The sequence below is a fragment of the Nomascus leucogenys genome, chromosome 12 (genome assembly GCF_006542625.1).
Source record: "Nomascus leucogenys isolate Asia chromosome 12, Asia_NLE_v1, whole genome shotgun sequence".
NCBI lineage: Eukaryota > Metazoa > Chordata > Mammalia > Primates > Hylobatidae > Nomascus > Nomascus leucogenys.
Genome location: NC_044392.1, coordinates 57945180 through 57961886, shown reverse-complemented (window position 1 = coordinate 57961886; position 16707 = coordinate 57945180). Strand labels below are relative to the sequence as shown.

At 36.4% G+C, this 16707-nt stretch overlaps 1 protein-coding gene across 1 annotated transcript in view; it reads right to left on the bottom strand.

The window, feature by feature from the left end:
• Positions 1-16707, bottom strand: part of SPAG17 (sperm associated antigen 17) — a 238369-nt gene that overhangs the window by 62662 nt on the left and 159000 nt on the right. Inside the window, exons 26-29 of the mRNA XM_030824766.1 lie at positions 13866-13986; positions 10885-11063; positions 8962-9121; positions 1675-1892 (exon numbers count right to left, since the gene is read on the bottom strand). Coding sequence (XP_030680626.1) covers positions 1675-1892; positions 8962-9121; positions 10885-11063; positions 13866-13986 — 678 coding nt within the window. The remainder of the gene's footprint in view (positions 1-1674; positions 1893-8961; positions 9122-10884; positions 11064-13865; positions 13987-16707) is intronic.

The following is a 16707-nucleotide window of genomic DNA, read 5'->3' as shown; positions in this document are numbered from 1 at the left end:
TTGGTGTTTAATTCATGCTGGAATCTAGGTTCTTGGATGTTGGTTCATGCTTCCAAAATGGTGATAGAGATGAATGAGGGAAATTAAAAGTTAACAAAGAAATGTTAATCAAACTTGCATATTAAGTCAAATAATCTACCTCAGGGGCCAAATTAAAGTGAGCTATTTGAAGGAACTAAAACAAACATTAAAAAACCTCAGGAAACGAACAAAAAACCTTTCTGAGATCATGTGTACTTTGAGTCTTACAAAAAAAGGCAACTAGCAAACAAAGTAAGAGATTACAAAATTATTTCAGAAGTAGGCTGAAGAGGAAAACATATTTGGTTAGATAATGTAATCCATCTTAATAGCAGGCAGGCATTTTGCTTTTTACAGCAGCACATGGTTTTATACAAGGGTAGGAAGTTCAGACACCAGAGTTAAGGCACTTAGGAACTTCTTCATTTTGTTTAGATTCAGAGGGTACTGCAAATCTCCACATAAGATGTTAGAGGAATAGCTAAGGAGTGGAAAGAGCTCAGTTTTTGGTCACAATCAGCTGGCTCTAATCCTGGCTTCAGCACTTTCTGAACATGTACTCTTGACCACATTACTTAACTTCCTAAGGCTCAATTTCCTCATTGTGTAATATACATTTGGTGTGAGGGCTGAATGAGATAATGTGTGTAAAAGCCCCCAAAGAAATCCTGGTACATAGAGGGCCGGGTGTGGTGGCTCATGCTTGTAATTCCAGCACTTTAGGAGGCTGAGGCGGGCCGATCACCTGAAGTCAGGAGTTGGAGGCTAGCCTGGCCAACATGGTGAAACCCTGCCTCTACTAAAAATACAAAAATTAGCCAGGCGTGGTGGCAGGTGCCTGTAATCCCAGCTACGCAGGAGGCTGAAGCAGGAGAATTGCTTGAACCGGGAGGTGGAGGTTGCGGTGAGCCGAGATCATACCATTGCACTCCAGCGTGGGAGGCAAGACCAAAACTCCGTCTCAAAAAAAAAAAAAAAAAAAATCCTGGTACACAAAAAGTGCTATTGTTCATTCCAGCAGTTTTGCTTTCATATCATAAACAGAACCATTATGTTCTGTACCACTAATTTGTCATGTATTCTTATGCTACAAATAAAGTTTTTGTAAAGTTTCTCTACAGTTTTGGATTCTTGAGTTATTTAATGTGTGTCTTATTTCTTTCAATATACCCTAAGTTTTTCAAAATCAAAGGATCATGAACAAACTTCTCTCACAAACTGCAAGTGGGCACAAATAAGTAGTAATGAGACACTCACTTCCAGAAGCTTCTCACTTCCAGAAGATAAGACATTCACACACATATATTCAGCATAAGGAAACACAGGATGACATAATTAATCACATATCTTCAAAGTGGCATAGAAAACTCATGAACTGCCACTCACCTCAAAAATTAGCATTTTGTTCTGACGTGGTTGTGCCCACAAAACACAAAAATAGTCCCTAATGATACTCTCCATTTGGCAAATACACCACAAGATGTTTTTAGATTTTGGAAAATGAATCCATTCATCCATCCATCCACACATCTATCCATCCACTACTCAACAGACATTTATTGAAAAAATATTATCAGCTAGGCACTCTTTTGGGTGTTGTTTCAGAATTCTAATGACTTAGAAAATTTTGCAATAAACAATAGTTTGTCATACCGTTCCATTGACAGGATCTGTGGCCTGAAAGGATAACAATGGGGCCAAGTCTGCTATTCTTTCTAATCCTTTGGTGCCAATCCGATTTCCTTCAGGTGTAGTTGTAAACCAAGTGCCTATGTGAACCTCCACAGGAGTTACAGTCTGAACTGCCTCTGGAGGAGGGTCATGGATTTCACCCTTATGGGCCATTGATGACTGATTTTTGTGACTTTTTCCTGTGAAGTTCAAGTAAAATCAAACAACAGTAATATAACTATAATACCAATTATATACATCATTCATTATGTTTTGACACAGTGCAAACTACCTCAGATACTGTGGCATAGACAATTCTAAGTGGTATTCATCAATTATATTATTTCTCAATAGGGAAAAGTATCAGGTTATGAATAGCTTAATTTTTGCACTTAAACCGTGGCTAAATTCCCACCACTTTTCCCCAGACATACACGTTTACACAGCTCACTGTCTAGGGCACAAAAAATATTCTGGTCAACTTCTGTACTCTTTTGGGTCTTGCGTACTTCTCCCTGGGTCCCAGATTTTGGGTTTTATATTCTGGTTTTTAAAGCCTACCTTTGCTCTCACTTATCTGTCAAACTTTCAGCCTCCTTTTGACATATTGGACTATAACAGTTACTAAATTTTTAACTCTTGATTCCCCTGATTTTGCCCTTTTGTCAGTAATAACAGGAAACATCTTTCTTCCACCCTGGATCTGGGAAACCTCACCAGCCAGGCATATCCCTGGGGAGAGGAATTTGTGCAGTTTAATGAGTACATCAACAATTGTCTGATACATTTTCATTTCCATCCTCTACCTCCCACTCATTTGGAACAGCGGGAGAGAACTGAAGACACCCTCATGGAAATCCTTGACCAATATTTCAATTGCTCTATCAGGGTAGATGTACTCCATTTCCATGAATAATAATGAGTAATCTGTAGATGAGACTTGACAGTGTTATCACATTTCAGTGATGAGGTAAACTCAGACCCAGAAACAAATTGCAAGTAATGATAGTAAAGGAATGTTAACTCTTGGAAGATTCTTCAGATTCAAACCATGAAATGTGCAGCAGGGCATGCATCTCGGCCTAGCTAATAGGGACTCAACTAATGGGAAGAACCAAAGACAGATAAATCAGGTTGAGCCTTTTCATTGCCCTAAAATTTAATTTGGACATATTTATACTCCTAGAATATTGGTAGAGAGAGAAAATGGTATCGTTTTCAGAATAATTCCTCTAGAAATAGTAGGAAATACTTTAGGAATTATCTTTTTTTCTACATTCTCCCTTTTTCTCCTATTTCCCTCCCCTCCTGTTCTTATTACTTTTTCTAATCAAAAAAGGTGAGCTATGGAAAGGGCATTCCAACATAAGGAACATAAGAAATACAATGGGGTAAAGAATAGCATGGTATACACAGACAACTACTAGCAGACCAATGTGACCAGATGATCCATTTCAAGCAGATTTTGGTTGAGAGAAGGGACAGAAGAGGCAGGCACTGATTCAACTGAGGGGACTTCAGCAGTATGTTAGAGACCTTGGAATTTTTCCTCCAGGTGATTTTAATAACTAAAGTGTTATGAGAGAGAAAGTGAGGTATTTGGAAGATTAGTTACATGCTTTTGGCAGGAAGATGCAAAATCAATACTAATAAAAGCAGGAAGAACAGTTAGAAGGTTTTAAAGTATTAGAAATTCAAGTTGGCAGAAGAGATAAACAAGTACAATTTTGATACAAATGTATATTGGGGAACAAATTTGGATATGAAAGGATGAGGATGGTGGTGAAAAGATAAGAGAAAGAACCACATGCAGATCCTGAAATCTTAATCAACTATTGTCTTCCATTAAGTATATGGGTCAACAGAGCAAACTGGCCAAGGATCAGTCAAAGGTAAGAGGAAGGAAACAAGCAGGGTTGGAGTTCCATTTTCAGCAACATCACAGACTAGATACCAGTAATTCCACTGAAAAGAACCATAACTGCTAGAAAACATCTTTAAATCAATCTTCTTGAAAGTGTTTCTGAGCTGGCAACTATAAGTAAGACCAGCACGATCCATGGACTAAGTAAAAGTAGGAAGCCAAAGAGGTAAAATAGCCCTGAAGTTGGATTTTGTCCAGTGGGTTTTTGTCAAACTGCGTGATTCTGAGTATTTGTTTTCCTAGCACTGTGGGACTTAGGCAGAAATGAATGCCAGAACCTGCACAATCTGGATGGAAGGTTTGATATGAGGCCCTCAAATGACTACACTCTCAGACTAAGTGTGAATTATTAACAGGAATCATTTGTGTCTTTTCCCACCCCACTCCAGAACTGTCAGAAAGCTTGCCTGTGTTCAAACTTGGTGCTGAGCAGAGAAGACAAGAAAGTACTTAAGAGGTTGTATAACCACAAGTAGATCCTTATATAGGTTTGAAGTGAAAATTCACACCACTTGAGTGGCACCCCCAGAAATTCCTTAAATTAATAATTTAAGGTGATCCAAGACTGTGTTTCCCTATCAACTGCTAAAGTCCTTTCTGAAGCCTAAGTCCTTTATAAAGAAATGCACTATTGGCCAGGCACAGTGGCTCACACCTATAATCTTAGCATTTTGGGAGGCCAAGGCAGGAGGATTGCTTGAGCCCAAGAGTTTGAGACTAGCCTGGCCAACATAGTGACACTTCATTGCTACAAAAAAAAAAAAAAATAGCTGGGCATGGTGGTGCATGCCTGTTGCGTGGTGGTGCAAGCCAACTTTTCAACAGCAACATTGGAAGCAAAAGAATATAAAGGATATTGTCAATGTACTGAGAGAAAATATCTGTAAGCTAGAATTCTATACCTAATGAAATTATCTTTCAAGAATGAAGACAACATAAAGACATTTTAAGAAAATATTTGGTATATAATAAAAGGATTAAAACATCTAAAGATAAGTCCCAGCTACTTTAGAGGCTGAGATGGGAGGATTGCTTGAGCCCAGGAGGTTAGGCTGCAGTGAGCTGTGATCATGCCACCACATTCCAGCCTGGGTGACAGAGTGAGACCATGTCTCAAAAAAAAAAAGATGCACTTTTATACCAGCCCAATAATTTAGAATTAAAGCAATAAGGAAAAATTATCATCTCATAGTCAAAAAGTACCAAGACACAATGAAACAAGGCAATTCAAGTGAGAGCCGGAAGAAGCAACAGAAAATGGAATTAGATGTACAATACTTTAGATATTGAAGTGATTAGAAACAGAATCTAAAATGCATACTTTATGTAATTCCAGAAATAAAAAGGGGCCAAAAATATGACTAAAGAGAAGACAGATTATAAAATGAAACAAAGAAATGTTAGATATTAAAAAATGTAATAACTGAAATTTAAAAAATTAACATGCAGGTTTAGCAGGAGACAAAACACAGCTTAAAAGAGAACTGAAAGACCTAAAGTAATTGTTTAGAATGAAGCTCAGAGAACCAAAGCAATAGAAGTAAAAAAATAAAATAAAAGTTCAAGCCCTCTTAAATATGTTTAATTGGAATTCCAGAAGAAGAAAAGAAAAAAGAAATGGATCACAAACAATATTTGAAGAGATAATTATTGAGAAATCTCTAGAATCAATGAAAAATACAAATTTACAGATTCAAGAAGCTCAATGTATTCCCAGTTTGATAAATAAAAAGAAATCCATACCTAGTCAAATTATATTGAAATTGTAATAAAAAATCACAGGGAATATTTTAAAGGCAGTTAGATTATCCTCAAAGCAACAACAACTTAAGTGATAGCCAACTTTTCAACAGCAACATTGGAAGCAAGAGAGTATAAAGGATATTTTCAATGTATTGAGAGAAAATATCTATAAGCTAGAATTATATACCTAGTAAAATTATACTTCAAGAATGAGGACAATATAAAGACATTTTTAGAAATTATCTGATATACAATAAATGGACTGAAACCCCTAAAGACAAACATTTTCAAATTGAATTATTAACATATTCACCTATTTGCTGCTTACAAGAGACACATTTAAACATAAACCACAGAAGGTGAAATATAAGTGTGGAAAAAGTTACACTAGTAAGGTATTAAATAGTGGCTGGCGTAGCTATAATAAAATAAGCAAAATAGACATCAGGGTAAAAAGAATCCTAGAATAAAGAGTCATTGAAGGCCAGGCGCAGCGGCTCCCAGCACTCTGGGGGGCCAAGGCAAGCAGATCACTTTAGGTCAGGAGTTCAAGACCAGCCTGGCCAACATGGTGAAACCCTGTCTCTACTAAAAATACAAAACAAAACAAAACAAAAATTAGCCAGCTGTGATGGCACGTGCCTGTAATCCCAGTCTCTTGGGAGGCTGAGGCATGAGAATTGCTTGAACGTGGGAAGTGGAGGTTGCAGTGAGCTGAGATCGCGCCATTGGCACTCCAGCCTGGGCCACAGAGTGACAAGGTGTCTCAAGAAAAAGGAAAAAAAAAAGAAGGAAAGTCATTGCATAATGATGAAAGGTTAAATTAATGAAGATACAATAATTCTAAATGTATAAATATCTATCATCATATCCTTAAAATATATAAACAAAAATGACAAAACTATAAAAAAGATGTATTTATTTCACAAATAAAAAAATAATGATTAAATTATAAGGAACACAGCACCAAAGAGACTATTCTATCTTTTCAGGAGATTTAAACATCCTTTTGCTAAGTAAATTGATGTAGCAGATTTAAAAAATCTGTAAAAATATAGAATAGGGGTTGGCAAATTGTGGACTATGGACAAATAAGGCCTGCTGTCTGTTTTGTACAGTCGGTAAAGTAGTAGTTCTTTTTACATTTCTAAATAGCTAATAGAATCAAAAGAATAGTAATAATTTATAACATGAAAATTATATAAAATTCAAATTTAGTATATTTAGTGTACATAAAGTTTTATTAGAACACAGGTTTATTTAATAACATATTGCCCAGGGCTGTTTTTATGCGCCAATGGCATAGTTGAGTAGTTGTGACAGTGACCATATGGCCCACATAGTCTAAAATAAACTTTTTCAGAACTTTGAAAATCAACCAAAGAATTGTAACAGTCTGAGGAACAATTCAAGAAAAATGGCTGAATCTCAGCAGGAAGAGTTGCTTTGTGGTTTTATAACTTAAAAAGTTTTTTGATAAAATATTGTCTATAATATTTCATTTAATTGATGTAATATCAATTAAATTAATATCAATTAAACTGTGATAAAATGAGCTATCAAGCCATAAAAAGAGAGGAATCTTAAATGCATATTACTAAGTGAAAGAACCTGGTCTAGAAAGGCTACATAAGGTATGATTCTAATCATATGACATGCTGGAAAAGGTACAGCTATACAGACAATAAAAAGGTCAGTGGCTCCCAGGAGTTTGGTGGGGTAGGGTGTGTGTGGTTCAGGATGGGTGGAATAAGAAAGGTGAATAGGTGAAGAGGGATTTTTAGGGTGGCAAAAGTATTCTGTATGATACATGAGACATAGAATGTACAACACCAAGAGTGAACCCTAATGTGAACTATTGGCTTTAGTTAATAATAATGTAAGATTGGTTCATCAGTTGTAACAAATATACAACACTAAAGCAAGATGTTAATAATTGGGGAAACTGTGAGCAGAGTAAATGGGAACTCTGCGTACTTTCCACTCAATTTTTCTGTAAACCTAAAACTGCTCTAAAAATAGTCTATTAATTTAAAAAGTGAGTGCATCATCTTGGATGGAAGGGATGTGAAGGAATCTCGGGGACACTGTGCTAGAAGCAGAAGTCCTCTAGAACCAGGGTAGGCTCTTAGAAAAGTGGCTACACAGACTAGTCTTATATCAAGTCCTCTGTATCAACAAAAGAGGGAACCCTTGAGCCGAGAAGTTTGGAAAGCTATCTGGATACTTCTCTAACCAGAAACCTTCTGCTACTACTGAAGGAAAATCTGTTTTACTAAATATTGGGTAATTAAAAAGTAATCTAGTTGCTTCTATATAATATTTCGGGGTATTGTGGTGAGATGTGAGAAATTGACAAAAAAGGATTAAATCTAGGTTTCTAGATTTAAATCTAGATTATTAAAGGCATATGAGAAATTGAGAAAAGTTTATAAGGCAGGAGAGGCAGTGTAATTTAGGGGTTAGGGACCCAGACTCAAATCTCAGCTCTACCCTTGCTAGCTAAGAGACCTCAAGGAAATTACTTAACCTCTCTCCCTCAATTTTCTCATTTGTAAATTGGGGATTATTAAAATATGTGCCTCACAGAGGATTAGCTGATTTAATATTTGAAATATCAGATTTTTTTTCCTGTTACACAAATATACACCTCCTATATAAAAATATATCTTACAAATTAATATGAAAATGATGACCATCACAATGGTAAACCAAGAAAAGATGTGAATAGGAAATTCACAAAATGAAAACAGGAAACATCTTTAGATGTTTAACCTCACCAGTAATTAAAGAAATGCAAATCAACATAATAAGATGCATTGATTATCATGTTGAATAAGATTAAAAGAATGATAATATCTGGCATTGGTGAGGGTATGAGGAAGTAGACATTTTCATGTGATAGTGGTAGGGGTATGCATTGAAAACACTTCTCAGGACAGCAGTCTTGCAATTCAGATTATGGCAGACACTGTTCATTGCTTATCCAAGTATTGTTTACCTTCTTTTTTCCCTGCTAGCAGTGCTGTCTCCTGAGAAAGAGGCCAAAAACTTGTTTTTCTAACCTTGGTCCCCAGCCAGGTCTAGTCAATGACATAAAGACAGGTCTACTGGGGTGAGAGGTGGAGTTCTGGAACTCCTTTTCCTTCCTGATGAACAGAGACACTTGAAGAAAGCTCTTGCATTTGCCCTCTTTTCTTGGAAGTTGCTGAATGAGGACCTCATGCCTGGTGTTGATATACCTTCTTGCAATTATGAGGAAAAGTTCAAGAGAATCACAGAGATGCCTACTTACAATCTTGACATCATCAACTGCCCAATCAACCCTAAAACAGCAGCTTAGGCATTACACCTGATATGTAAGAATGTGTAACAACATATGAAACTGTTAATTATTTATTACTAAGAGAAAAACAGTTCATGAAACAGTACGTAATTCTGTGATAGCAAGGATTCATTTATATGTATATATGTATAAGAATATATATGAATATATTCATAGAAAAGGTTACAAGTATTATACTAATAATAATATTGAACACTTATTAAGCCCTTGAAGACTTTTCTAAATCCATTATAAACTGAGAGGCTTCAATTGTTACCTTTCTTTGTGTTGGTAATCTCAGATGGTATCGTTTCTGATTTCTGCTGAGAAATAGAGTCCATCAAGTCTCCACTGTGAGGGGTTGCTGGCATTTCAGAAGGAGGACAAATAAGACCTGAATTGGGACTCCTGCTCACAGCACCATCTGCAAAGAGAATCTGAAGAAAGAACAAAAGTTTTCAGCATTCTCAGAAGCAAGGGAGAGGTTGTTTAACAATAAACACTGTGTGTCAAATGGAAACAGGTTCAAAATGATCCACAGAAGAAATGCTGTTTGCAGACCTCCAGACCCAGCAGCACAAAGTAGATCATAGAAAGGTAGATTTGGAGTTCACAGACAATAGCCTAGTTACCACCATAATAATATTATTTTATATTTTCTATTTACCTTTTATTTTGTTTCTCTTCTTTTCTTTTTATTTCCATCGTTTCTTGGATTGAGTTTTATTTTTTCCATTCTTCACCTTTCCCCTTTGTGATTGGGAAATTATACACTCTATTTCAATTTTTCTAACGACTGTATTTAAAATTTTATCACATATTTAAATTTATAGTTTCTATTAATATCTATCTAGTATGTACAGTGTCTCTAGGTACCACAGATATGTCTACCTGATATCAGTACCTAGACACTCCCAACGAACGTGACAATGACCAATGTCAGTGTTGCTGATGAGAAGTCAAATGTCTACCTGGTTTTTATTCTTGTATAGATAACTTGTTTTCTTCGGGAAACTTTTGGGATTGTCTATCTGTGCAGTCCTAAAATTACATGATGGCATATTTAGATAATCTTTTAAAGTTAATTAATATCAGTTCTTATTGTCATTCAGTTGCCCTATTTAATCTGAAGTATTTTTTTTAAGCTCTGTGAAAATTTCTTATGTTATGTCTTTGATTCTTTTCTCCCTTCATTCTTACTATTTTCTTCTTCTGGAAATTATATTATATGGACCCTTTTTCCATATCTCTCAGCTTTTCTTGCCCTCATAATCTACCCCCTCCCATTTTTGATCGTTCACAGTTATTTCTAATTTCTAAGAACTCTTGATATTTTTCCTTAGCTACTTTTTAAAAAGTTGTTATTTTATGAACTGTTAACCTCTCAAGTCTGGCTATATCCCTTTTACCCATTTTTAATTTTTTAAAGTATATAATTTCAGGTGCTATTTCTTTTAGATATTGAATTATGTACTTTACTTTTATGGGATTGCTTTCTTTCCAAGATTTATGACTCTTGAGTGCATGGGCATCTTTCTCATTGAGAATCCCTTTTACTTCTTGGTGGTGTAGCGTCTACTCACAGGAGCTCCTGTTTTGTGATCACTGGGAAAGGAAAGAGCAGGGCATATGGCTTCTGATTTTTAAGGTTTCTCGTTCCCATCCTCTGGGTGACAGTGAGTTACCTGGGGAACTACCCTCATTTTCTGAGCTCAGAGCTCCATATGCAAAATGTTTGTTGTAGAACTCCCATTTTGATGTTTAATTTTGCTGCATGTTTTCCTCTTGTGTATGTTTTAACTTTGTGCATATTTCTCCATCAGTTTGATCTCATCTGATCTGCATTTTAAAAGAAATTCTCCAAATCTTCTGATTATTGATGACATGCTTTGTTGTTCTCCAGTACCATTATGAATTCATTATTTAAATTTTGAAAATTAGTTTAAGGTAGGTTGAGAGGGAGAAAAGGAAAAAACTGTTCAGTTTGCAATCTTATATCATGCAGAGAAATGAAAAGTTTATTCGTATCCTGCTCTGCATATAGTGTTTTTTAATTCTAAATATATTATTTATCATTTTAAGGTGTCATTCCTTTTTCAAGTGAGTTGTTCCTTTTCCCCACTATAGAACAGTTCCTTACCCATAACTTGTCTTTTACTTTGGAACAGGGAAGAACAATTTCTCTAACACATTCTTTTACCTGTGTGGATCCATCCAACATATATTTGACAACAGTGCCTTGACTGGTGATAACTCTTGAAGCCTCCTGCTCTGCAGGTGGCATCACCGTTTTATAGAACTCATAGTGCTTCACCCTCTGGGGGTAGCTCTGACGGACCATGATGTCCCAGCTGGGTTCCTCATCTATAGCATATTGACCTAAAAAAAGAATAAAGCCTTCTTGTGAACTGGACAATGCTGCAGGGCTGGATTTTATCTTCTTGCTTAATTATTTTCTTTTTCTTTTCTTTTCTTTGTTTTAAAAATAGAGACAAGGTCTTGCTTTGTCATCCAGGCTGGAGTGCAATGGTGCAATCATAGCTCACTGCAGCCTCAAACTCCTGGATTCAAGCTTTCTGAGCAGCTGGGACTACAGGCTTGCACCACAACACCCTGTTAAGTTTTTCTATTTTTTGTGGACACAGGGTCTCATTATGTTGGCTACGCTGGTCTCAAACTCCTGGCCTCAAGCAATCCTCCCACCTCAGCCTTCCAAAGTGCTGTGATTACAGGTGTGAGACACCATGCCTGGTGCTTAATTATTTTCTTTTGTCTGCATGTAATAGGGCAGTTTCCATGTTATGACACTGGTTCTTTGATGACCTTGTTATATTCAAAGGTAGTAAATTAGGTCATCTACAACACCTAGTAGGTACCTTCTCCATGTGTAAGCCACTCTCTCTAATAAAATCCAGGACAAATTAGGACAAAATTATGAAGGAAGCCGAGTTTTGCTGAATGAGGTGTTTCCTCTTCCTGCCCACTGGTGCTCATCTCTCACTTTTGACTAAACTTTCCACTCTGGATACACACGCTGCCCTGATGTTTCCTGGTTGCCCATAGGCCAAGGGGAAGTCACCCCGTCAGGCTTGCCTTTCCTAAGTCATCTGTCATCTTTCAAAGTTAACATTAAAATAATCCCCTCATCTCTGATCAAATCCAGATTTATCTAGCATTCTGCTGTTAGCCGGCAATCAAGGAGAAAAGCACCTAATAAGCTCCTTCAAAAGCAAGCACTATTATGGAGAAATTCTGTACCTAATCAGGCTTGGCTAACTGAATAAATTCCTCTTAATTTATAATTTGGTTTACTGGGGCCAAAAAGCCTTAACACAAAGGAATTAACACATAATGATAGCATTTTAAGAACTATATATCAGGCTAGTGGGAAAATCATGGCATCCCTTAAATCACAGAAGTACTAATAATAATGATAAACCAATAAACATTTATTGATATATTTCTATATGTTAAATGTTTTATATATGCATCTTTTATTGAGTCTCCCTTCACAATCCTTTAAAATAGGCACTTTAATTTTCCAGGGTTTTCAGATGAAGAAATAGAGGCTTGGAGAAGTTATTAACTTACCAAGTTATAACTTTGGAAGACACTTAGTGACCATCCAGCACTAAGGACACACAGCCAGTAAATAAGAGAAGTAAGATTTGATCATTTTCTTATATTATAAAAGCAACCACCACTAACAACCAAAAATAAAAGGTCACTCAGGAAAGGATTCAAGTCTAGGCTCTTTCCTCTTATGCCACAATAACTGTCTTTCCCTAATGTCCAAGACTGACCCTATGAAGATACTGCTACTTTGGTATTTATGTTGTTATGTTGAGACTTGAATTAGGATTTTCATAGTATATGGAAGATTTTAAACAGATGAGCTATTATTAACTACATTGTCTACCCTAACATAAGGAGGAAAATATTAGGATAGATAATGAAACTAATAGAAAAGACAGATGAAAGGGGTATTAAGCTGGGGTTTGATAACAGGATCAAACAGTCAAAGAAATATATCCTTGAATTTGAAAGCAACATCTCTTTGAGTACACTCATAGCTCTTCGACTGGAAGACACTCAGTGACCATGCAGCACGGTAGGCAAACCTGGACCACTAGGGATCTTTGGGAAGGGAACAGGGTCCATGGGCTATTTTTAATAATCCAGAATGCCTAAAGAGAAGCGAAATTTAACTTCAACATTTAGTTTCTGGTTTTTTTGTGGGGGAGGGAGCTGGGAAGTAAATAAAACATTAAATTATTTTTAAATAAGCCTAGCCTTTTTCTTTGATAGATACACTTTTCAAATGCGGTATACATAAGGGAGTTATATAAAAGAGGATATTAAGTTGTGAAACTGTAAAGAATTACTGATGTTATATAATATTTGTCAGATGAGAAAACACGATGTGGCCCTAAGTAACTTAAAAGGGCCACATCATTCGTTGGTGTCAGGGTCAGCTTTAGAACTCAACTCCCAGTTCAGTGCCTGCTTTGTTGCATCTTCTACTTCTACTGCAACAGTGAGTTTCTATTTAAGTGATATTCAAATTCAGTTACAAATGCACATGCCTTATCAGGTTAATTAAAGAAATCTTACTTGTACTTATTTATTTAGCTGAAGAAGTTGGGAGCCATGTACAGAATCAACACTATAAAGTTATCTATGGATACATGAAAATGAAGACTTGGTTTCCTTAACCTATTTAATCTACATCTATCTCTATGTACTTTGTGTCCAGTGTCATTTGTTTTGGTCAGACCAGCAACATGCTGCACCCATGACCGTCTGTAGAGGCAAGAACATAGGGATACACACAAGTTTTTAAGAGCACTGGCTTTGTCATCACTGGGCTGAGAATGGCATTTCAGCTCTGCCACTTGGGAGTTGAGTGACCTTGGGCAAGTAACTGAACCTCCTGAAGCTTCAATTTCCTTATTTTGTAAAATGGAGTAGTTAGTATTTAGATCATAATATTTGTATTTTTGACATGTATACTAAGTACTTAGATAGTGCCTGGCCATAGTAAATGCTAAAAATGTTAAAACAGTCTAGTGTTTATTATCAACAAGATGTATGTTTAACTGGCATGAAAATACACAATTTCCTGTTTTCTATGTGACATTTTGCTTCCTGCTTCCCCACCCTACCCCATATAGCACTCACCTGTAGATTCTTGCCCAATGAAAGTCAACAAGAGCCCACTGGGGCAAGACACATTTAGGCTTTGGAAGGTGGGAACATCAAAAGTCTCCTGTAAAACAGGTTCTGGTTCTACTTCTTCTTCCTGTAAATAATTCAGCGTGTGAATAATGGGCTGTCATTTTCTTAATGAGCTATTATTTATTTTGACTAAGCAAGGATGTGCTGAGTGCTCAGGATATGACTTGCACAGAGCTAGGTGGACCCTGCAAGGATGCAGGAGTCTCTGTGGTTTTGGAATTTATATTCTACTTGCAGACTGGCACATAGACAAGTGAGACAAATGGCAGTAACAATGGTTGGCACATCTTTTCTCAGAAAATAGAGATATAGTGAAAGTTAATAAGAACAATTGGGAAAGGATTTGTGGAATAATTGGGGCTTGAAGTAGGCCTTGAAAGATGCCTCTGTTTGGATATGTAGGCATAAGGGCAGTGCTGGCATCTGAATGTTGGTGTCCCCCACCCAAACTCGTATGTTGGAACCTAATACCCAGTGTGACAGTATTAAAAGGTGAGATGGTTTAGAAAGTGATTAAGTCCTGAGGGCTCTACCCTCATGAATGGGATTAGTGCTTTTAAAGAAGAGGTTGATGGGAACACCTTTGCCTCTTCCTCTTCTGCCATGTGAGGACACATTGAAGGCACCATCTGTATGAGGAATAGCTGAGCCTGGTGGTTTGTGGTTGCAATTTCAGCTACTCAAAAGAGTGAGTTGGGAAGATCACCTGAGGCAAGGAGTTAGAGACCAGCCAGGGTAACACAGTGAGACCCAATCTCTTTAAAAATTAAAAGAATTGGCCAGGCATGGTGGTGCATGCCTGTGGTCCCAGCTACTTGGGATGCTGAGGTGGCATGACTGCTTGGGCCCAGGAGTTTGAGCCCACACTACTGTACTCCAGCCTGAGTGACAGAGCAAGAACTCCATCTTAAATAAAATAAAGTAAAATAAAATAAAATAAGAGAAACAGGCTCTCACCAGACATCAAATCTGCTAATATCTTGATATTGGACTTCACAGCCTCTTGAACTGTGAGCAATAAATTTTGATTGTTTATAAATCACCTAGTCTAAGGTATTTTTTTATAGCAGTCCAAACTAATACATAAAAAGTGTGTGAGAGACCAACATCTCCAACACATTTTTTGGTGTATTCTTACAATTTGGATGCTAGAGATATTAGCTATCAGGATATCTGTCCTTTGTTTTCTATAATGAGCACATACTGCTTTTGTAGCAAATGAAAGTAATAAAATAAAAATAAAAGACAATTATGAAGTTATTTATACATTAATGAGGGTTTGGGTGTGTTTACTTTAAAATCCTAATTAATTTTATGTCAGCTATGCCTAAATCCCTTGTTTGGTTATATGTACTTAAGAATGAAATTTACTTGGTAACTTTCAAACAATCCCTAATGATGATCATTTCAATTTTTCCAATTGGTTCTCTTTTGTTAGCCACCAAAATCACTCCACTGATACCCAATTGGTGGATATTTTTTTTTCTAACTAGTCTTCTATTGTTGAGCATTTAAGTTGTTTTGCCTTTTCTTTGTCACTAATAGAGGAAAAATATATAAATAATTGGCTAAAAATAAATTTAAAACACAAAGCAAAAAGAGAAAAATACTTATGAAATTCTGTAAAATGAACAAAACTGCTCAAAGATGCAAACCTGCCATGTCAAATCTGTCATCACACATAAAACTAGTATTATCCTCACCCTTCCATTAACATTTATTTTTTAAAAATTAAGTGAACAAATTGGTTTGCTAGCAAGATGCCTTTGGCCAAATTAATTTTAAATGAATTACCTGGAGTTATTCTGTTTTAACACTTGAACATTTTTACTTAACAAGAGTCAAGGGGCCTGGCATGAGAAATTTTACCTAGTATAACTATGTAAATATGGTACAGAGGCAATGTCATATTTAAACCTTGTAACTTCTACAAGGCCAGAGTCTGAAACCCAGGTTCTTGGGTATTTTTAAACATTTTATCTTCTAGTAGTTGATTATTTGTACACTGTACTTTTTTAGTAGTAAGTACCAATAGTCAAGACTTAACCAATAGTTTCCTTGTTGCCGGTCTTTCAGAACCCTCTCTAAAAAAAAAAAAATTTATTTTACTTTAAGTTCTGGGACACATGTGCAGAATGTTCAGGTTTGTTACATAGGTATATATGTACCATGGTGGTTTGCTGCACCTATCAACCTGATATCTATGTTTTAAGCCCTGCATGCATTAGGTATTTGCCCTAATGCTCTCTTGCTCCTTGCCCTTGACCCCCTGACAGGCCCCAGTGTGTGATATTCCCCACCCTGCGTCCATGTGTTCTCATTGTTCAACTCCCACTTACGAGTGAGAAAATGTGGTGTTTGGTTTTCTGTTCCTGTGTTAGTTTGCTGAGAATGATGGTTTCCAGCTTCATCCATGTCCCTGCAAAGGACATGAACTCATTCTTTTCTATGGCTGCATAGTATTCCATGGTGTATGTATACCACATTTTCTTTATTCAGTTTATCATTGATGGGCATTTGTGTTGGTTCCAAGTCTTTGCTATTGTAAATAGTGCTACAGTAAACATATGTGTGCATGTGTCTTTACAGTAGAATGATTTATAATCCTTTGGGTATATACTCAGTAATGAGATTGCTGGATCAAATGGTATTTCTGGTTCTAGATCCTTGAGGAATTGCAACACTATTTTCCACAATGGTTGAACTAATGTACACTCCCACCAACAGTGGAAAAGCAGAACCATCTTTTGATCTTTGTTTTATTAGATCTTTGTTTAGAGTCAAA